The 22,144-nt window shown below is 49.4% G+C and overlaps 1 protein-coding gene across 1 annotated transcript in view; it reads left to right on the top strand.

Moving 5' to 3' along the window:
- LOC146868456 (discoidin domain-containing receptor 2-like) overlaps nucleotides 1-22,144 on the top strand; it is a 445,309-nt gene that overhangs the window by 356,383 nt on the left and 66,782 nt on the right. Inside the window, exons 10-11 of the mRNA XM_085610198.1 lie at nucleotides 12,970-13,216; nucleotides 20,716-20,853. Coding sequence (XP_085466324.1) covers nucleotides 12,970-13,216; nucleotides 20,716-20,853 — 385 coding nt within the window. The remainder of the gene's footprint in view (nucleotides 1-12,969; nucleotides 13,217-20,715; nucleotides 20,854-22,144) is intronic.

The raw sequence follows: 22,144 nt of genomic DNA on the forward strand, positions 1-22,144 counted from the left end.
CTGTTGGATGTATTGTTTGCTTTTTCATTGCCCCAGCAAACACTTGCTTTTGTGACCTGTTTAAGGATTATCTGTCGGCCCTTGAGGGTTCTTGTTATGTTTGCAAGACCTGGTATCATTGTTAAATCACCAGTTGTGATGTGTCTACTTAGAAGTTTGCAACATATGTTTCCACCTAAGCTCTTTGTAATGCCACGGTGGGACTTAAATCTGGATCTCTGATAGAGACTACTAGCCGCAGATTCCTTCACGTAGAATTATCCCCAGGCGTGAGACTGGATCCGGAAACTTTTTGCCACAGCATCTCTGCACGCCGGGGGCGGGGCGACATCATGCGACTCCGCCCAGGTGTCATCCACGTATGTGACATCAGCGAGGTCACATAAGACCCGCCCTGGCGCGCCCACATCAGTTTTTTCCTTTTCCACGTGCAACACGGATCCGATCCTTGCTACGGGCCTGTTAGGCCCCTTTTTTCTTCCATTTTTTAGTGGAACAGTGTGCGAATGCCTTCGGGCTTTAAGACTTGCACGTCTTGTGGGCATCTTATGTCGGCGACGTACCCTCACCTCATTTGTATGTGGTATTTGGGGAGGATCATGGCACCACAGACTGTACGCAGTGCCAACAGTTGAAGCCGAAGTTGCGGCGGGAGCACCGAATGAAACTTCTCTCGGCACGTCTCTCCAGGTCGACGTCCTCCCCTCGGTCTGCTTCGACGGATGGCTTCAGACTCGGCCGTGGTCGTCGTCCTCGCCTTTCTCTGATGTCACGTGAGCATCGCTCCCCGGTGGGTAAGTGTCGCAGTTTGTCCCCGGGGGCTGGTTTCCGGCCTCACGGGGGCGGGGACTCTCCGCGGGTGATGCAGCCCGGCGTGTCGTCCTATCCACCGTTTCCCGGTGTTGGGGCGTCGAGAGTCCAAATGGAGACATACGCGGCGGCTTTGCAGGCCTCGCTGGCATCTCCTCCTCCTTCCCCTCCTGTGGCGTCGGCAAATCCCTCGCTCTACGCAGGGCCCTCTGCAGCGCCGACGGTGGCTCCGGCCCGACTGGTTCGGATCCAGGCTTGGAGGATGTGGTACTGTTGGGGTGCAGCTCCTCTGGGGCACCTCTTTCAGGCCATGGCATCTCTGCCTCGCCGCAAACTCCCGCGGGGTCCCTGTGGTGTCGCGGGAGGTCGCCGGGGCTCGGGTCGCATCCCAAGCCCCTCTCGGTCCTTTGACAGGGCGGTCCTGTCTAAGTCCGAGGTGTCGCCGCTATGGCGCCGGCAGCAGCTGGACCGTGCGGCGCCACAGGGGTCGGTGGACCCTCCTCATCCCGCTCCGGGTCGAGGACGAGGGAAGACCCCTCATCCCTCTCCGGGCCACTCTCGTCCCTCCCCGCAGGTGGCTGCCTCGTCGGAGGGCAAGTCGGAGGTTGGATCGTCCCTGGTGCCGCCGCTTGGGTTGCCGAGTGATCTTCGCCTCATTCTGGGCCGCGGCTGTCGGAGGGCTTCGAGCCACTCCCCAGGCCCGTCTCGTTCCCCCGCGCAGGTGGCTGCCTCGGCGGGGGTCGGGTCGGCTCCAGCTCTACTCCGGTTTCCACTCCAGCACCCGGTGCAGGGTGACTTGGAGGTCCCTTGTCCGGCGATGCCAGCTGGTAACGACGTCCTACCTCAGGCAGCGGATTCTACGGCTCCGCGCAGGGGTCTTACCGTGGATTTGTCTTCGGACACTCCTTCTTCTCCTGAGGCATGCATATTGGTGTCATCCTCCCCAGAGACTGGTCGCCGTGTGGTGTCTTTTTCACCGGCGTCGAAAGGCGGCTCCCACCCTTCCTGGGGCAGAGGTGTTCGTCGGAAGAGTGGCAGGTCTCTCATTCTTCGGCTCCTTCTGACTTCCAGGCCTGGCCCTTGCCCGCCGCGCTTGGCCTCGGGGACGGCCGCCTTAGTTTGCAGCCGTCGCCCACGGAGGAGCTGATTTCTCCACCGCGGGGCCCTACGGAGGCGGGTGCGGCCTTCGGTCAAGCGGTGTCCACGGCTGTGGGGATCCTGCGCATGGGTGATCCGGTGACTCACTTTCCGGCGGACCATCTGTTGGAGGTCCTCCACCAGGGCTGTGGTGGGAGGGAAATCTTACTTCCCTTTGAAGGTTCGCTCCTTTCTTCCCTGACGGGGGCTTGGAAGCGTCCTGCCTCAGGGGACCCAGTGCCTCAGCATCTTCTGCACCGGCACCTCCCGGCGCCGCGTGACCCGGCGTGTCTTTTCCTTCACCCCTCAGCCACCAGCCCCCTTTTGCAGACTGCTTTTCCCTCCCTGCCACCGCTGTTGACTCTGCCGTCCCTAGAAGAGGCCCGCTGGCTGGATTCTTGGGTACGCAACATGTTCGCCTCGACCAGCGGGCCCTTAACACCTTGTGTCTACTGGCTAGGGCCTCCTCCTGTTTGTGGTACTCGGCTGAGTCTCTGGGATCTGCAGCGTCCCAGGAGTCTGGCCTGGTTGACTTATGGCATCATGCATTGGATGGCCGGGAGCTTGCAGCGTTTATTCTCCGCTCCGCTCTGGACATCTCAGAGGTGCTGGGCCGGGCCGTGGCTTCCTCAGTCGCTCTCCGTCGCCATGCTTGACTTCGGGACGGAGTGTTCCCTGAGAATATTCGGGAGCGACTCATCGACCTTCCGTTTGATGGCAGCCTGTTGTTCCATGCCCCGGCTGACACCGCCATCCAAAGGCTCTTGGCAGGGCTCCGTCCTCCTCCGCCTTATCCTCCTCCTCCTCCGTCCCCTCCTCAGTAACTTCTGAGTTGGGTTGATTCTGGGCCTTCCTAGGCCGGCGGTTCTGGCTGTGCAGTGTGTTTTCTAGCCGTTTACGTCCTTCCTTGGGACTTTGGCATTGTTGTCTGCTGGACGGCCCTTGTGTTGCATGTTTGTAGTTCTGCAGGAGTTGTTGCGCAGACTTGGCTCTAAGATTGGGTGTTCTGCTTATTTGGGCTGCTTGTCAAGCCTTCAGCGGGGGTGTTTCCTTCCCCGTGGCTCATTTTTTTTTCCTCTGCGGCAGAAGTTCTTCCAAAGAGGGTTCCCATATCTTAGGACTTAACATACCCTATGTGGGGTAGTGGTAGCTGTCATATGGCTTGCGCTCTGCTAGAGAGTTATGGTCGCCTTCTGGTGCCTGTTCTCCATGGCGTTTAGGTAGGTTGCTTTTGCTTCCTGAGGTTGTGTGCACGGCCACTCGTAGTGGTGGCCCGGGCATCTCCTCCTTTCCCTGCTCCTGTTCTGAGTCTGGGATGATCCTGTCTTCTCCCTTGCTAGGCGTCGCCTACTCGGCCTTCCTGGGGACTCGGGCTGTTCTTCTTGCTTCTGGCTTTGACTGCCGGCGCTGTTCTGGCTGGCAGGCTGCTTTCCATCTGGAGTGGGTTCGCCTTCTTTTCCCAAGTTTCCTTGGGTCCTCTAGGCTGCTCTTCTTCTTCTTCCGCTTTCCTGTCTTGGCAGAAGCTATGTTGCCTTGTGAGGGGAGTGGGGTGCTTTGGCCTCTCAGTCCTTGCCCTTGGTTCCTCTACTGTGAGTGTACAGGCCTCTTCAGCCTTCTTTCCCCCCTACATCCCCTTGGGGTCGGTGGGGTTCTGCTTGTGAGGGTTCCCTTGGCCTGACAGGGGCGAGGTTCTACCTGATCCACAGCTCTGGTCCCCTATGGAGCCCTCTGTTCTGCATTGGCTGATGGGGTCCTTTCGCAGACCCTCCTTCCCAGGGGGTATTGCTAGGGTATCTATTCTACGTGAAGGAATCTGCGGCTAGTAGTCTCTATCAGATGTACGAGTTACTTACCTTCGGTAACGATGTATCTGGTAGAGACGATTCTAGCCGCAGATTCCGTCACGGCCCGCCCTTCCTCCCCAATTCTGCGAGGACCCTTGGGTTGGTCTTCGGTACTCGCCTCCCGGTGGGCGCCTGTGTCTCCTGTGAGTGCCTTCCTTGTTCTTGCAGGTGACTCCGTCGGGGGCGGTTCATTCCTCCTTTGGTACTTGGAGGATGGGGTTCCGGTGCTCCGGTGCCCTGAGGCTCTGGCTACTCCAGGTTTTGGGGGGATTGCTTTCTATCCCCTCCCTTCCTTCCATTGCTATATTCTGATTAAGGGTCAACTGGCATTGTCTTGCCCCTTGTCCCTTTTGGGTGGATGCCCTCTAGGTTGGGGTGGCTTGGAGGTTGGTTGTCCCTGTCTGTCTTGGGACTGGTCCCATTCCTTGCTCAGGATGGGGGAGGGGGGGGGCTTCCTACGTGTGCCACGACTTTTGCGCCTGTTCTTGCCTCTGGGGCATAGGGATGGGAGGTTGTCCATGTGCTGGCAGGGTGACTGCGCAAGTTTCTGCTGGTTCTTCTTCTTTCTTCTTTCCCTGCCCTTGGGCTCTGCGGTGCTGGCACTACCCTGGTGGTGTTGTCAGGCAGCGTTTCTTTCCAATTTTTTCTGCTCTTCGCACACTGTTCCCATGCCTCCACAGTTTTTTATCTGGTGGTTCCTCATTGTGGTGTGGAAAAGTTCTCCGAAGGAAACTAATGTGGACGCGCCGGGGCGGGTCTTATGTGACCTCACTGGCATCACGTATGCAGACGACGCCTGGGCAGAGTCGCGTGATGTCGCCCCGCCCCCGGCGTGCAGGGATGCTGTGGCAAAAAGTGTCCGGATCCAGTCTCACGCCTGGGGATAATTCTACGTGAAGGAATGTGCGGCTAGAATCGTCTCTACCAGATACATTGTTACCGAAGTTAAGTAACTCGTACTTCACTTTTCTCATGCATACCCCTTTTGAACTAATGCACAGTTGTTCATTGCCCCCTCACCTAAAAAGCAAATTTTCTGGTTACAATAGCATCCGCACGCAGGGTGTGTGAGCTCCAGGGCCTTTCAGTTAAGCCTTCGAATACCTTATTTTTTCTAGACAAATTGGTGTTAAGGCTTTGAACAGCATTCTTACCAAAGGTGTTGACGCCTTTTCATATAGCAACTTGACAAAATAAAATGATGGATGGAGTGTTGAAACTTTTCAAACATTCACAGATCTGGGTATAATCCATCATTTTGCTCACCACATCACCTCATTTGGCACCCAGTCATATGCAAATCAGTCTTGACCCTTTCCTCATGGAAACAGTCCAGCCCGGAAAGACCAGGCTGGGTCCTTCATGGACCGGAAAACCAGCATCCCGGGGCCAATTTCATGGTATCACCCCTCATTGGCCAAGCTAGCTTGAATCCAGTGGTGCATCGAGCAACGGACCCACGTCTGGGCATACCTTTCCCACCAATGGTGACTTATAGCAAAGCAGAAAGTTGATGGATGGAATGGTGAACATTGTCTAGCATTCACCCCCAGTCACAGATCTGGGTTTAATCTATCATTATTTTGCTTGCCACGTCACCCCAGTTTGGACCTAACCATATGCAAAACAGTCTCAACCTTGCTCCCCATGGGAACAGTCCAGCCTGAACTGCTAGGCCAGGTCCTCCCTGGACTGGAAACAAGCATCCCAGGATCGTACCAAGGAACATCTATTGGATGATCAGGTCTTTGTTGAGTATTCTGGTACAAAGGGCAAGGCAGTGCAGAAACAGACCATCTTAGGTTTGGATAGTCTTCTGTATTGTTCTGTGGCCTGGTCTTCTTCGACCTAGAAAGATTCCAATTATGGGAACAATTCACACTGATCTTTCCAACTCACTGATAGGCTCTGCAGGTTAGGACATGCTAATGAGAGAAACTGTCAGGCACATGGTTGGCTTTTATATTTGTTCTGCTTGTCACTTCTGAAGCGGAACAGAGTCGACTCTGAGTTGCACAACACCACCTGCCGGTGCACAGTATCACTGCTTTTTTGGTTTTCCCTATCCAGTCGGGTGTTTGTGGATATTCTAAGTCGCACAGCGCCATCTACTGGTGCAAAGTATTACTGCTTTTTTAGTTTTCACGAGCCAGTCTGGTGCATGGGGATATTCTCAAGGTGATCAATCTGCTGTTAGATAGGGTATCCTCCAGAAACAGCGTTGCTGAAGGTAAATAGTTTCTTCTTTTCGTCCACAGAGCATAGCTAATGTATGTGACCTGAGTGCAGCCTCATAGGACAAAATTGGCTGATGAACTAATGCTATAGAAAATCTAGCATGTCGGAGCTATAACAATGTTGGGTCATATGACATCCACAGAAGCTGCTATTATCTTTTTGTTTTCTTTGTAGATACTAGTTTTAACTACACTAATACACACAATGGTAAGAATGTGGATGGGGAAGGGGACTCAACTTTGAGGTGTGGAACAACTTGGTGTGCCTTTGTGGAGAGAGACTGTTTCCTGGTTGGGCTCTAAAGAATCCTGTCTGGGATGGTTGGCTATTAATGTCCTTTCCACAATGTGCCTGCTGTACTGCATGTCTTACACTCTACTTACTGCAGTTTTCTTGTTTATCTTAAAACTGAAAAATAAAAGTAAAAAAAAACACAATATTAATGCACACTAAATTCCATTTTCCTCTTTAGAATAAGGCATTGACTGTGCATTGAAGTTATTGAGTGTTTTTTCCTGCATCATACTCTATCTACTTGTTTAACCCTTACCACTTCCAAGAGCTAAACATTACTGCTAGCCTTCACTGCAACGATAGTGCCCAAAGTACTCTTAGAAAGGCCTGATGACCGAATGTTAAAATGTAGGGTCAGAATTAGAGCTTGAAGTAGTCCCTAGGTCAGGCGAAGGTCGATTAAAGGACTGCAGTGTCATTACCCTGTACATCTGAAGCTGTATATGCATCCCTAAGACCCATCGGATGGTATGTAATACAGTGAGTGAAAATCTTACATAGATTCACTATGAAACCTGAATATTATCAACTGGAAATTGCAGCACTGTCCCCAAAATTGTCAAACGCCAGGGTGAGGGGTGACTTCAAAATGTCTTTCAAATGGAACAGCAGCTTTGCGTTCACATATGCAACAGCGTGTTCCCTGTGCAGAAATATTCTTTTGTATTCTGTTAATGGATTTGTGTTTAGAGGCACATTTCACAAGTATGTAGGTGTCCACATCTACATTAATAAGGAGCGTTCTCTATTGAGTGAACCTACTTTAAGGTGATGCTCACCCTTCCTGTGCCCTGCTGAAGCTCAGTTCTCTCTTAACATTGGGATCAAATGCTGAGATTCTGCTTTTATCCTTTGAACCTGGGCTCTATTTAAGTGATGCTGTAGCACTGCGGCCCTAACATGAGGATGGGGGGGGGGGGGGGGGGGGGGACGCTTTCCTTTATTCTGTACTCTGCAAACAAATACATCCCTCTCCCAATTCCTGCAGTACTTTCACTCTCCCCTCTTTTGAGGTCTCCGGCTATTGAAACCATCGGAGGTTGGGAGTTATCACCTCCCTCCCTGAATATGACTTAATTCTCTTCTTTGGGGCGGGAACAACTATATAATGAGCGTACAGCCTGGAACTCGCCCCTCTTGGTCTTGGAGTGAGGCAGGCTTCTGGTGAAGAGATCATTTATCTACCCAGAGTGTGCTTTTCATACACAGAAGCAATTTGGAAGCATGATGGACAGACATACAATGACCTTTTTATTGAATATATTATAGCCTTATAGCCCGCCGTAGCGGGCTATACCAGCTATTAAAGGCTCGCTGCAGCGTTAAAGGCCCGAGCCGAAGGCGAGGGACTTTAACAAAAGCAGCGGGACTTTAATAGCGGTATAGCCCTGCTACGAAGGGCTATAAGGCTATTAGAACATTCTGCCACTAGAGGGCAGAATGTTCTAACGAATTAAACAAAGGCTTCTCGAAGCCGAGCTTCGAGAGGCTTTTGTAAAACATTGGAATGTTGCTCTGCGGGCCTTTACCGGCCCGCAGAAGCATGGAGCACTCCATTGTCTACAATGGAGTGCTCCACATTCCAATGTTCTAATATTGCAAAATGTTATGGTCTTCCTTTACAGTCCCAATCATTGGCATACTTCACAAGAGCAGCAGTTTTCTTCCACCTAAAGTATAATTGGATACATATTCCCATATCTTCTCTGTATGGTTTTCCTCATTTAAAAAAAAAATAAAAAACACTGGACTTTGAAGTTCATGGAAAATGACATGGGCCGTTCACTAACACCAGTAGACATGCTTCATCACCTGGGTCACTGCTCACCTGCAAGAGTAGATCGTTGCTAGGCGGGCTCACCGAGAGATCTTTTTTTTATTGATTTGTGTGTGTGATTTATCCTAGCTGTTTATTGGCGGTTGGTTTGATACTGTGTATGGTGTATGTGTGATTTAAAATTAAATTAAGTGAGAAGAGGTATTTTTTATTGCTTTTATTAACTTAATTGCCCAACATTCAAATTATGTGAAGGGTTCTGGGTTATTGTTTAGGAAACCTCCCTTCCAATTAGTCAATCAGTCACCATGTTTCTGCCCCTTCGTATGTGGTCCATTGGTCACTGGGATTTAATCAGGACCTCCGCTTACCCCTCCTTCTCTCCTTTTTACGGTAGCCAATTAGCTGTGCATTAAACTGTTGCAGAAAATAGGGAAAAGAAAATTCTGTAAGTTTACGATATACTGTGATTTCTTTCTGCTTGGATACTTTCCTGTAAATTGAAATCCGAGGTTCATCAATCACTTATAGTCATTCAAGTTTTTCTTATGTGCACTCATAACCATATGCCACTGCAGTATGGTAGAGTTAACACTACTACTGTGCTAGATGCCAGGTGAATGGCTATTAGTGATTTAACGATCCATTGTTGCAGGTGAGAAGTGACTCACATGACGTATACCACCTACTATGGGGGGGAGGGGGTCTGCGTCCTTTTTTTGAGTTTACTTTAAAACCGAGGCCAGCCAAGACACAGGCATACTTCTCTAAGTGCTGCACGCGACACAGTAGCTATCTATATTTGAGAGCTTTTCCTGTACCAGGCAAATAAAAACCTCCGATTTCCCCAGCTCCACCCAAGTATTTTTACTGAGTTAGCATATATATATATATATATATATATATATATATATATATATATATATATATATATATATATATATATATATATATATATATATATATACTTTCCTCATTTCCTCATAATAAAATTAAGAAACTATTTCGCTTCGTGCAAGAGAAGATGCCCAACATCAAATAGGATGTTGAGCATTATACTTTGTATTATAAGTGGATGTAGAGGGTGCAAGGCTGTTCCAGTCTAACAAACCAACCCGGCAAAAGTTGTCGGATGACCTACAAGTCCGCAACATCCTAGATACCTGCAAAGAGAAGGTGATGGAAGGTGTTGTGAATCTGACATAATCATACAGAAACCCTTTGCAAAGAAGAGGGAGATACTTCGATATTAGATAAACGTTACAGCTCTAACTCTGAAGGGAAATAACATTGAAAATAGGGAGATGCATCACTTCCTGCCGGACTGTGATCTTCCTGCTGCTTCCTCTTAACCATTCTAGCCTAAAAGGGTTTTGCAGTCATGAAGAAAAATCTGATAAATTCAAATAGTTCACTTAATTTCGAAATACTGCTAAGAAAGCCTACAATTCAATGTTTCGCCAATGAGCCCATTACTATAAATAGGTTGGTGGCATGTGGTGCACTGATAATCGCCATAATAAATAAATAAATCGACACATAAAGGGCATACCAATTACACCTCTGAAAACGGATGTTGGCAGCACAAGTGTTAGCCTGGCATAATCCGGATTTATGTGGAACAGTTCACAGCGTCAGGCGTTTCTTTGCATCAGAGGAGCACAATGAGGACACACACACTGCAGTTCTGCACTTTGAGAAGCTAAATGGGGTTATTTTAAGGGAAAATGATGGCTGCTGAAGTTATTTATGTGCCATAATGCCTTCTTTTCTCATCTTGTACAAAATTAAATGATTTCCGCTGCATTATAGAAGGCATCAATCAGGTAATAGATTTCAACGGCGGTCTTCATTTCGTTGACAAATACTTTACATGCCCCTCGGTCCCTGAAGTACAGGAGCACTTTAAGGGGACACATTTTGTTTGTGTGAATCAGAGAAAACAGGCTGTGATGGAGCGGGGCTAGGAACGAGTCATTGGAGGACACAGGGAACATTGTATTTTCCCATTTATGTTACACAGCTTTGTAGTTCGAAATGTTAGCATGTTACGCAATGAGGGTTCTCCAGAATCGCATGTTTTTCCAAGCCAAAGCAAGAATAGAACACAGGGGACCAAGGCAGCAACTTAGCAGCTAGACCACACGAGCAGATGTGTATACCACTGTTAAGAATTTCTGCGAACGTGCTGCTCTCCCTGCCTCGTCCTACCTTCCTTCCACACCAGATCACCGCTTTCCCCCTGAATGGCTCTGCTAATTAACTTTGTAATCTGGCTGAATTACATTGCTCACTAGATAGGGTGTGTATGGCTCAATGTATTTGTTTAGTATGCCATTGTAAATACTAGTGAAATGTGAAACCATTTTGACCGAACATCAATTTGCTTTCACAGTGAAGGTGGTAGTAAAATGAGAAGAGTAACATACGGGTCATTGTAAGGTACGGGGTTCCAAGCTCTCTCCGCCAATATAAAAAAAAACGATGACCACTGCGCTCACAATCCTCTCTTATTAGAGTCTGCCTCATCAGTATCAGTAACTGGTCTAGAGAAAGAGCAAAGAAAGTATGCGCTAGGATCTAACATAGTGACTATAAAAGACCACAAAAGCCGTCTTCAAATTTAGATGCATACAATTGTTGCATACACTCCCATGAATTATTTATGTGCATAGGTTTAAGCAATACAAATATAAGACCTGGAACTACTTGTAAACTGCAGCTTTGGACTCCTGTGTTAGCCTTTCACTTCCTAACTCTAGATTACCTCATTGATGAATATCCTTGCTCTGTGATGCTGTTATATTGTTTATTAGTAGACCCAATGAAGTCTCTCAGAAATATGCCCAAACTGTGTCAGAGATCACACAAAGAATGTTTAGTGAAAATCTGCCTTCTTCAAGTTTATTCGCATCATATCTGTTAGCATTACGTGTTTAATCAAAGGGTGTGGGGTGTGTGTGTGTGTGTGGGGGGGGGGAGATATCATGGTATGTGGAGAGACCTTCTTAGTAAGGGTGTGTGAAAATGCCTGTTTCTGTACCTTGTCTTGGGTGCCATCTTTTTCACGGTGAACCCGTGTGTTGAAACACCGGAGACCACTCCTCATATGCTTGCAATCTGTACTAATGGCAATGACTACTGCTGTGCAAAGTCTGCCACATTCATATTTTCCTAACTTTCTTAGAATGTCACAGATGTGCAAAAGTTCCTTGTCATCAAGAGGATGTTGACAAATTCAAAATGTGACTAGTTATTAGTTTTAAATCAAGCGGAAAACAGTGTTACTTAAAAACCCGCTTCTCTTCAGAATCTCACAGAAGATTTTGCTGTATCATGGCTTTTCATAGGGCTGGCCTCTGCAATCAGGTACAGATCAATAGTCGCAAACGTGGTATGAGTTACTGAGATGAAGAAATAGGGCTTGAGAGCCATAAACACGGATACTTACCGATACTTATAATGAGTGTGTAATTTTCTGTTGACTAGTGGAACACCTGCCCGTGGGAGCGTTATTGAAACAAGTTTGTACTCATGCGTATGCAGCATGCAATTTGTTAATAGCTAGATGATTGATGTTCCCACTTTGAAATCCAGAGGTGGCTGTGTTATCCCTTGATTACTCTTCTGAATACTCTCAATTTGGAAACATTGTGATTGCTCAGAGTTTCTGTTCCGCCTCCGGTGACTGGTATGGTCTTTACTGTAATGGGGCATGTAGGTGAAGTAGAAATGTTTATACCGAGGCATTTTCATTCTACCCTTTGATAAAATGAAGGCAGAAGCGTTTAGAAGTGGATTGAATTCTTGGAATTAATGATATAACAGCAGCAATATGTCTGTGTCCTCAGGATTGTTACTTTTTAGGTTGAGCTGCTCTGCGGCATGTTGTATTGGAGTATGGAATAGAAACCCCGCCCACTCTCCGCCCATATTTCTCTTTGGCTTGTGTCATTGTCCTTTGTAATGCTGGCTACTTATTTGTTAATAGGCTTGTTAGTCCCTCCTTAGTACCGCTCATTGGCTTGTGCCATTGTCCTTCGTAAATGCTGGCTTCTTATTTGTTAATAGGCTTGTTAGTCCCTCCTTAGTACCACCTTGTCTACATTTGTAACCTCCCATGAGGAGTGGCCCTTGTACTTCGGTTGTTACACGGTACGTTTTTTTTAGTCTGTAAGCACTATTTCCTTTAATGAGTAACTCTTACTGCAGGCATGACATGCTTTCCTGCAACATTCAGCACGTCATGCGCGCTTTCACTTTCAGAGGAGCGGGTGCTTCTTTGAATATGTCTCGCATTTACAAGAGTCTGAGCTATTGGCTTTGTAAATGACAATGCCTTTCATTTATGTGTTAATGAGCAAAACAGATTAAAAAAAAGGCATTATCATTTACAATGCCAACAGCTTAAACTCGCAAATGTGAGACCTATTGCCTTGCAAATTCTTGTTATTAGAAGCTGAGAGTCCAGAACAGGTAGAAACAGCTTTAAAATGTTTGCAAATGCCTTTTACCTTTCTTGAAAGATAGATTTTGGTCAAATGAAAGCAGATATGTCAACAAATGTGGAATATGATCTGGTTCGAGGGCATTTATTTTTTACTATGTACATGCCTGAAAGAATTTCTTATGGTGTTTTGAATTCCAGACAGTCGTAGGCTTCAGTACCATCTCCAGCTCTCCTTCTGAAAGTAGATGGATGAGGGTTAAGACCCTGCTTTTATTCACAACAGTAATGCTCACTGCCACTGAATGGTTTGAACATTAAATCCAACAAGGATTACAAGGACTAAATGGCAGTCTTAGAACAGACAAAGTCGTCTTCTGTGCTCGCTTTCACTGGCTTCCTTTTCCACATCTCTCCTCCAGGTGCACTGTAACAACATGTTCTCCAGGGGAGTGAAGATATTCCAAAGGGTTGAGTGTCTGTTCAAACCACGCCTCATGTCTGAGTGGGAGCCAGAACCTGAGGGCATCACCACCGTCCTGGATGACAAAAACCCTAGTGCCAGATTTGTCACCATCCCTCTCAACAAACGCGTCGGCAAAGCCATTCTCTGCAGATTCTACTTTGCCGACACCTGGATGATGTTCAGCGAGATCTCTTTCTTGTCAGGTGAGAATCACCAAAGATGACTACTATACAAATGCACTCTTCAATGTTATCAGTTCAGGAAATGTAATTATTTCGCTAGATTTGTTGTTTCTTTTTTGTTATACTTTAAGGCAATGCACTGATAAGCCGAATAATTCATCTAAGTGCAATTATTATTATAGTCGGATTTGTATTGCGCATGGCCGCCCCAGTAACGGGGCGTCCCATGTTGGTTACCTTTACCGTTTCTGTCACCTCAAAAGGTTCATAAGTGACCAAAGAAAATATAGCAAACGTGGACTGTATTTCATCATCACTAATTATGGTTGTGCATTTTTTTTTTTTTTTTTGAAGCCGTTTATTACAGAATCCAAAAAATATACAAAGATGGGCCTACAACCTCCAGGCCGGCCGCTAGCACACAGAAGGAGCATATAATACAGACAGTAGAACGCACGCTGCGGCAGAAGGAAATTCACAGTGGTTGAAAGAGGCGTTGGTAGCCACACCATCCGGACCCCACACGACGGCTTCATTTTTATATAAATAATCAACAAGAAACAAGTCCACAAGGCAACCCACAGTCAGAAATAACAACATGTGCTCCCCTAGGGGGGGGACCCCGCTGACCCATATCGAAAGGGGGGAAGGTCAGGACGGGGACTAAGTAGACTCACAGCCCAGCACAGGGAAGACAAACAGGCTAAGGAGACGGGGCCGGTGAAGAATCGGGCAATAACGGCGGGGTACAGATTCCCCCACGGTAGGCGTTCCAGGGGCCCCACACTTTCATCCATTTCCCAGGCTTACCTCTCGCAACATACACGACCTTTTCCCGAAACATACACCAGTCCATGTTGTCCTTCCACGCCGAGACGGTCGGCGACCTCTGGGAGCCCCACAATTGCGCAATGTCACGTTTGGCTACCATATATCCCAGAGTCGCCCACCACGTCTGCGGCACTGAATAGTCGGTTGGCTCCCACACGTTCAAAAGGCATCTCCTCGCCTCAGGCAGCAGCTGCACATGCGTAACTACCTGCAAAACCTCATGCACACCACGCCAGAATCGCACCACCTCCGGGCATTCCCACAAAATATGGAGAAAGGTCCCCAAAGAACCACACCCACGCTTGCACAACCCGTCCACAGCATAGCCCATACGCATCAGCCTCGGTCCCGTTACATAGACCCTATGGAGTATCTTGAGCTGGACGAAACTAAGGCGGGCCGGTATGGCCACCTCTTTCGGGGAGGCCACCGCAGACACCCAGTCCTCGTCATCCAGCTCCAATCCATCAGCCCCCCACGCCTCGCGAAGGCCAGTCAGCAGTCCCGAACGGTCATTAATGAGCTTTTTGTAAATCAATGAAATCTTGCCGTCCGGGACATGCCCATCCAGCACTCTATCCTCCAGAGGGGAGTACTCCGGGATGGATGCAACGTCCGGAAATACGGAGCACAACGCATGACGGATCTGCAGATATCGAAAATACTCCCTGTCCTGCAGCTGGAATTCTGTCTGCAGCACGTCGAATGTTTTGAATCCCCCCCTCGTCCAGAGATCGCCCACCCTGCTGATGCCTATCATGTCCCACTTCTCAAAACCCTTCGAGGTCCACAAGGAGCCCAGCCTCTCGGATGCGTATAGTGGCGTCGCCCGGGTCAAACGATCCTTCCACCCCATCGCCACGTTAGCTGCGTGCCACACTCGTACCATGACCCGCGTGGGGCCCGTCAGACGTGCGTCGAGCGAGCTCGAATAAAGCGCCCGATTATAGTCACCACCCGGCAATAACATTTTATCCATCTCAAAGGCAGGGTTGAGAGCGGGCCCGTAAAGGCCGTGATTGATCGCAGCCAGCTGGGAGGCCCAGTAATATCGCTTGATATCAGGGAGGGCGACCCCCCCGTCGTACCACGGGAGCGTCAGCTTCGCCAGGGCGATACGCGGCCTGCCCTCCCAGTACAGTCGGCGCTGCAAACTCTCCACCTCACGAAAGTAGCGCGCCGGGACAACGTCCATTGTGTTCTGTAAAGCATACAGGAAGCGTGGCAGCGACATCATATTAAACAATGCCGCCCGGCCGAGCGGCGAGAGCGGCAAGCGCTCCCAGCGCGTGACGTCCTCCTTCAGGCGCTGGAGGGGGGGAAGCAAGTTCTGTTTGTATCTGGCCTCCGCGTCCAGGGTAATGAAGACACCCAGGTACTTAAATCCCCGTGGGGCGATCTGGATAGGACAACCCCGTGGAAGGATAGGATCCTCCCCCGTGAGAACATACACACACGATTTAGCCCAGTTGATGACCAGGCCGGAGTTGAGGCCAAATGAGTGCAATACATCAACCAGTACTATCAGTGACTCACGTGGGGAAGCCAAGTACAGGAGAATATCATCAGCGTATAGAGATACGCGGTCCTCATACTCGGGGGTCCATCGGAGACCACGGATAGAAGGATGCCACCGCAGCCACTCCGCCAGGGGCTCCAAAGCAAGCGCGAAAAGGAGCGGCGATAACGGGCAGCCCTGCCGCGTGCCCCTGCCCAGCTCAAACGGAGCCGACACTCTCCCGTTCACAACCACCTGCGCCAGCGGTCCAGAGTACAACAGTTTCACCCAACCGATGAATCCCGGGCCAAACCCGAACTTCACGAGCGTCGCCCAAATATATGGCCACTCAAGTGTGTCAAACGCCATAGTGGCGTCCAGGGACGCCAAAATGGCCGGCTCCCGTATGAACGGGACACGTGCGAGCACCCCATGCAAGCGCCACAGGTTAAGGGCAGTGTTGCGATGAGGAATAAAGCCGGACTGATCCTGGTGAATCAAATCGCACACCACTCCAATCAGCCGATTAGCCAACACCTTGGCGAGAATTTTGGGCTCTGCATTCAACAGCGAAATAGGCCGGTAGGATGTGACCCGGTCCCGCGGCCTCCCCTCCTTATGAATAACCACGATAGTAGCCAGGCGCTGGTCCAGCGGGAGGGAACCCGCCGAGCGGGCCGCAAGGAACATAGCACGGAGATGCGGCGCCAGCGTGTCCGGTCGCAGCTTGTACAATTCGATGGGGAGACCATTAGGACCCATTGCCTTGCCGGAAGCGACCGAACGTATGGCGAGGGCAATTTCCTCAGAGGTCGGGGCGGCGTCCAACGACACCCTGTCCTCCTCCGAAAGGGAAGGCAGCGCGATATCCCTAAGCAGGGCGTGGGAATCGTCTTCCGAGCGGGAGGACACCGGGGAATACACCCTACGGAAATAGTCTGCGAAGCAATCTACAATGTCTTCAGGTTCAGTGACACACACACCATCCGGCCTCTCAATCGACGGGACAACTCGACTCGCTCTCTCCTTTTTATCCAGCCACGCAATCAATTTCCCAGCCTTATCACCCACATCATACAGTCTCCCCTGTTGCTCTCTACTGAGGCCCCTGGCCGCCTCCGCGACGAGGGCCTTATAGGCCGCCTGCTTGAGTCGGAGAACATGCAGTTTGTCATCCGTCACCCCGCATTCGAGGTCACCCTCCAACTCAGTGATTTCAGTTTCAACACGGGTCACCTCCTCCCGCTCGCGCCTCCGGGAATAGGAAATAAGGGACAGGGCATCCCCCCGGATCACCGTCTTAAATGCCTCCCACAGCGATATCGCCGATGACACAGACCCCACGTTATCGTCAAAATATCGCTTAAGGGACTTAACCAACTCTGCGCGAATGGTGGGGTCACGCAGGTACCAGGGATTAATCGGGACCACCCTACCCTCTCCCCTCGGAAGAATATCGAAATGCAACAAGAGCGGGGAGTGGTCTGAAATACCCCGCGCTAAATGGCGCACCTCCCCGATCCTCCCCGCATGCGCCGCCGGCACCAGGACATAATCTAGCCTTGAGAGACTGCCATGGGCCCCGGAATGAAAGGTGTACTGTATCTGCGTAGGATGTTTCAAACGCCAACAATCCACCAGCCCCAAGGTGTCCAAGAGGCCAGACAACCACGCCTGGGCGCGGGGGAGATCCCTAGGGGGGTGACGGTCCTCAGTTCCGGAAATCACCGCGTTAAAATCCCCCCCAACCACTAGAATCCCCTCTGGAAGGCCAAGGAGGAGGCGCCCCAGATCCGCAAAGGTGGTCGCCTGCAACCCTGGCGGGACATAAACAGACACAAAGACAATCACTCTGCCCTCCATTCTACCCACCAGAACCGTGTAACGTCCCCTGTCATCATGGATCACCTCATCAACTTCCAGCGGGAGCGAGGTCTTAGCCATGATGCCCACACCCCTTGAACCAGACGTGAAGCCCGAATGGGCCAGAAGGCGGTAGCCCCGTCGGTTCATGGCACGAAAGGAGTTGCCAATGAGGTGCGTCTCCTGCAGAAAAACTATGTCTGGTGAAATTCGTTTCAAGAACTGCAGGACCACACCTCGTTTTATCCTGTCCCCCAGTCCATTAACGTTCCAGGACAAAAGACTCAGTCCCCTACCCCCCATCATAAACGAAAGCAATCATTCGTCCTCCCGAGAGCACTTTAGAAATAGCACAACAATACTTTTGCCTTGTGGTACAACTAAACAACACCCCACCCCAACCCAACCGCCCCAACAAAACTCCCCCCTCCCTGCACCCCTGCCTGAGCCCAGACAGCCCCCCCAACTTGCAGTGTGCCTGTTGCCCCTATATAATGGAAACTAGGTAAACCCCCTAGAGGAGGAAAGAGTACCCCTTCGAGACCCCGCACCACCTACAAAGGAGGGAGAACAAGTACAAACAACACGAGACCCTAAGCTTGGCCGAAAGTGGCCGCATCTTCGTCCAGAGTGAGTCCCAGTATCAGCACCTCAGTCCCGATCCAGTGGGCCCTCTCCTCCCGCAGCCCCCCCCCCCCGCCATCCCGATCCCGACCCCCAGACAAAGTGTCCAGCCAGTCCCCGGCCGTTTCAGGACGGTCAAAAAAGTGAGTGCGACCATCTACCTCCACCCGCAGTCTGGCCGGGAAGAGCATGGCGTACTTTAAGTTCATGTCCCGAAGCCGCCGCTTGACGCCCAGGAAGCTCAATCTCTGCTTCTGGACCGCTTGGGTGAAGTCCGGATAAAAGTTCACCTCCATGTTCTCCAGCTTAAGCGGCCCTTGCAGCCTGGAGGCTTGCAGAATCGCGTCCCTGTCCCGAAAATTGAAAATACGGGCAATAAGAGGCCGCGGAGGGGCTCCGATCCTAGGCCTTCCCCCGGGAACCCTATGAGCCCTCTCCACGGCAAAGAATTTACTCAGTCCCCGAGGCTGGAGATGGGTAGTGATCAGGTCCTCCACAAAAAGATCCGCCGCCGACTCCTCCCGTCCCTCAGGTACTCCGATGATGCGGATATTATTCCTCCGGGCCCGGCTCTCGGAATCCTCCAGGCGCCGATCCATGAGCGCACTCGCCTGACGAAGCCGATGCACCTCCGTCTGAAGGGCCGCCACCTCAGTCGTGAGGCCCGACGCGGTGTGGGCCAAAGAATCGACCCGGTCGTTAGTCTTCGAGAGATCCGCTCTCACCAGGTTGACATCAACGAGGACCGCGTCGATTTTATGGGCTAAGGTGTCAAACCGCTGGCCCACCGAGGCCTTCATCTCAGCAATGGCGCCCATGACGTCCTGCAGGGTCAGATCTGTGGGCAAAGCCGGGGCATCCGGGGGGCACTCAGAGGACTTGTGCGGTCCACCGGGAGATCCCTTCGGGAGGGTGTAGCGGTCCATGACGTTGGCCTGATGTGCGGCACCACGCCGGGTCGACTTGGCCTTCAACCGATCGCCATCTTGTTTCGTGGCCATCGTCGCGGGTCTCACACCCTCACCAGCCACACAGTAAAAGGCCAGCAATCAAGGCCACGGGCTCCGGGGGGTCACCCCAGGACGGCGGAGCGGGCCACAGCAGGCAGGCAGGCAGGGTCCCCCAGCGAGGCCACCCCAACACTAAGAGCGCCGCGATCCCACTTGCAAAGACGGCAAGGGGGCGCGAAAGTGAAAGTGAAAGTGCGGGGTACGCGACTCGCCAGGCCCGGCCCGCCGTTGTTGTTCACTTTGCCACCGGGTCGCCCCCAAACGCGAGTCCGGGGTCAGGAGAGAAGCAGGCCGCAAACTTCAATCGGTGCTCACTCCGGCACCCGAGGTCCGATTCGAAAACGGAAAACGGGTACCACCTCGGCTCAGGCTCACCGGCACAGTCCCCTCAACCGATGCAGGATGTAGACAGGATAAACGTAGGAGGTTGCGGAGGTCCTCGGGAGCCTCGCACCTACGCGGCCATCTTGATTGCGCGCTAGGCTCCTCCTTTATGGTTGTGCATTTTTGTTTAATTTCTGCATCATTCTAATTTTCTGAGTGGTTGTATCCGCGGTACTCTGAGACATGCTCATTACTGGATTAAGTTATGGTCCTTTAAAGGGCTTGTACAACCATGCCTGGATAAAGTATAAGCTATAATACTTCACCCAGAATGTTGACCGAATATAACTCTAATGACAGAATACATTTTTATGAGCAGAAAACATTGACATTGCTGACAGATTCAAATTTCTCTTGGATTTTTTTCTTTTATCATTAAACTGAAAGTCGCCAAAAACTCCTGTAGCACCTTCCTCAGGTGGTTGATCTTTACAAAGCTGTGGTCTTCCCATGGCTTGGCAATACTCCTTGTAAAGGAACATAATGTAATACTAGCCTCCAGTTGATGCTCATGGAAATCTGTATGGTGTTTTAAGAACCTTTCCAACCTTTCGGGGTAAATACTACCTTTTCAAAGGCTTCTTGTACACTTTTGACATTGCAGAAGTTAATTGCTAAACGTAGAGGTCAACCCACGATCATGTTTTTGTTAATAAGGTTTTTATTGCTTTTCTTTGAAGTACCAAATAAACATGGTTCTAAAGTGGAATGCATATCCTATGAAACCAAGTTGCTGCTGCACATATTTGCGCTATTATGAAATTTAAACATCTCGGCATGAGAATTTTCTACACACCACCCTCCTTGATGTTGCTCTAGTAAAGCAGAGTATCTGGCATCAGTCTTATTTGGACATCCTACTAGTGCTGGCCTTCTGTTGCACCTACATCTAACAGAAAATAACATGTGTATTTGTAAAGCACACATTCACCGCAAAGAGTATCTTGGCGCTGAATAACAGAGCCTCAAAATTGGGCATTGGGCATCTTCTCACATTCCCTTAACCACCCTTAGGTGAATAGGTCCAAAATATCTGTGCTGGTCTATGGATGAAGATGTTGTGCTTCACGTAGAGCCTCATGCAGATTGGATGTGAAAGGCAATGCTAGAGTCGGACTAGGTTCTATCTTTTATTTCTGCCGTTTGTCAAAGAACTCAGTTCTGGGGTCATTCAACATGGAATCTGCAAAAGTGAGATATGTTTTCAAAATCATCCAACATACTTATTGACACATGACACAAAAATTAATGTTGTTGGTCCTTCTTCAAGCATTACAAGCTGAGCTTGTGTATTGTTTTGTCTTCTGCAGACATGGAGATTTCAAGTCCAGCCGTTATCACACCCCCTCCTCTGATCTTATATGAGACGACGGAAGCCCACCCGCAGACCCAGAACACCACAGAGAGGAGCGTGGGTAAGAGGGGCCACGATCTGCAGATGTGGCAAGGTGGGAATCACTATCCATTACCTTTTTACAATTGCACAGTGTGAGAAAAGGTTCTTGTTTGAGGCAGGGATCTTAGCTGTGTCTTTGAGAGAATTTTCTGTGCAGTCAATGAGTGCAATCAGGCCTATATCAGCAAAACGTTGGACTTGCCCTTGATTTCAAGGGCATACATTTTTACTTAATTTCAGGAAACAATTCATAGTCCTTTCAAAGCATTGTATGGGTAGTGGGACACTGTGAATCCTTATATAGACACGCCAGTCCTTTATTATCTGAATACAGTCATTGGATGAATGAGAAGAAGAAGATGGTCTTTCCCTGATTTCCTAGCTTCCCTGTTGCTCTGTATGGTAAAAGATGATATCCTATAAGCTCTATTTTCATTCATTCAGCTATCGAATGGTGTTTTGCTCCTGTGGTCTACAAGCTTGGAGTTCATAGAACACAGATTCCTTGTTTGTAATTAAAGCTATCGTGCCTGACAAAAGAACAAAATTGTGTGAAACATGCTGCCTTTTGCTTTGTTTTTACTGTATCAACTACAAACATGGAACTCTGCAGCCAAGAAGACAATCTAATTGAAGACCAATGAAAGGAGTGATTGATATAGAGTTCTGAGTGGTATTTGTGTACAGTAGGGCAGAATGAAACAAGAATGTTTTCAGATGAAGGGCCGTATTTAGTGTTTGGCAAATGCAATACTCCAGCAACATGTGGCAGATGTCTCTCCTCCCATTTTACAGGTGTCATATAATGCATTTGTAATGCAGTGGACAGGACATCTACCATGGTTCTGAGTATTCTGTCGGGCAAACTCTAAATAAGGCTCTAAAAGTCCCTATTGTTGATGGTGGCTGATATGAAGTACCTCTTATATACTTGAAAGTATGCTGCTTTTTAAGAGACATTCTTGAGGTAGAACAAGAAACTGATCTAGACTGGTCGGGATTTCCCTTCAGATGGGTATTTTATTGCCGTAGTCAATGACTACACCAAATAGTGTTTTGGAAACATGGTTTCATTCATAGTGTTTCTTCATCCCATTCTCTATTGTGGTTCCTCTTTTCCTCTGTTGTGGTCCCTCATTTCCACCTCTCCTGTTAACCATTTGCCTTAGGCTAATCATAGGGTGAGACGATGCACTATAGAATCAACTAATACAGTATAACATAAATAAAGCAACTTCCTTAAACATTTTATATCCAGTCCATAGCTTTTAACTGTCCGGCTTTTGTACCTTGAAATTTGCATCTATGGCTGCTTTCAAGGGAGCAGCATACATCTGAGTGAT

Source organism: Triturus cristatus, chromosome 1_2 (genome assembly GCF_964204655.1).
Source record: "Triturus cristatus chromosome 1_2, aTriCri1.1, whole genome shotgun sequence".
Taxonomy (NCBI): domain Eukaryota; kingdom Metazoa; phylum Chordata; class Amphibia; order Caudata; family Salamandridae; genus Triturus; species Triturus cristatus.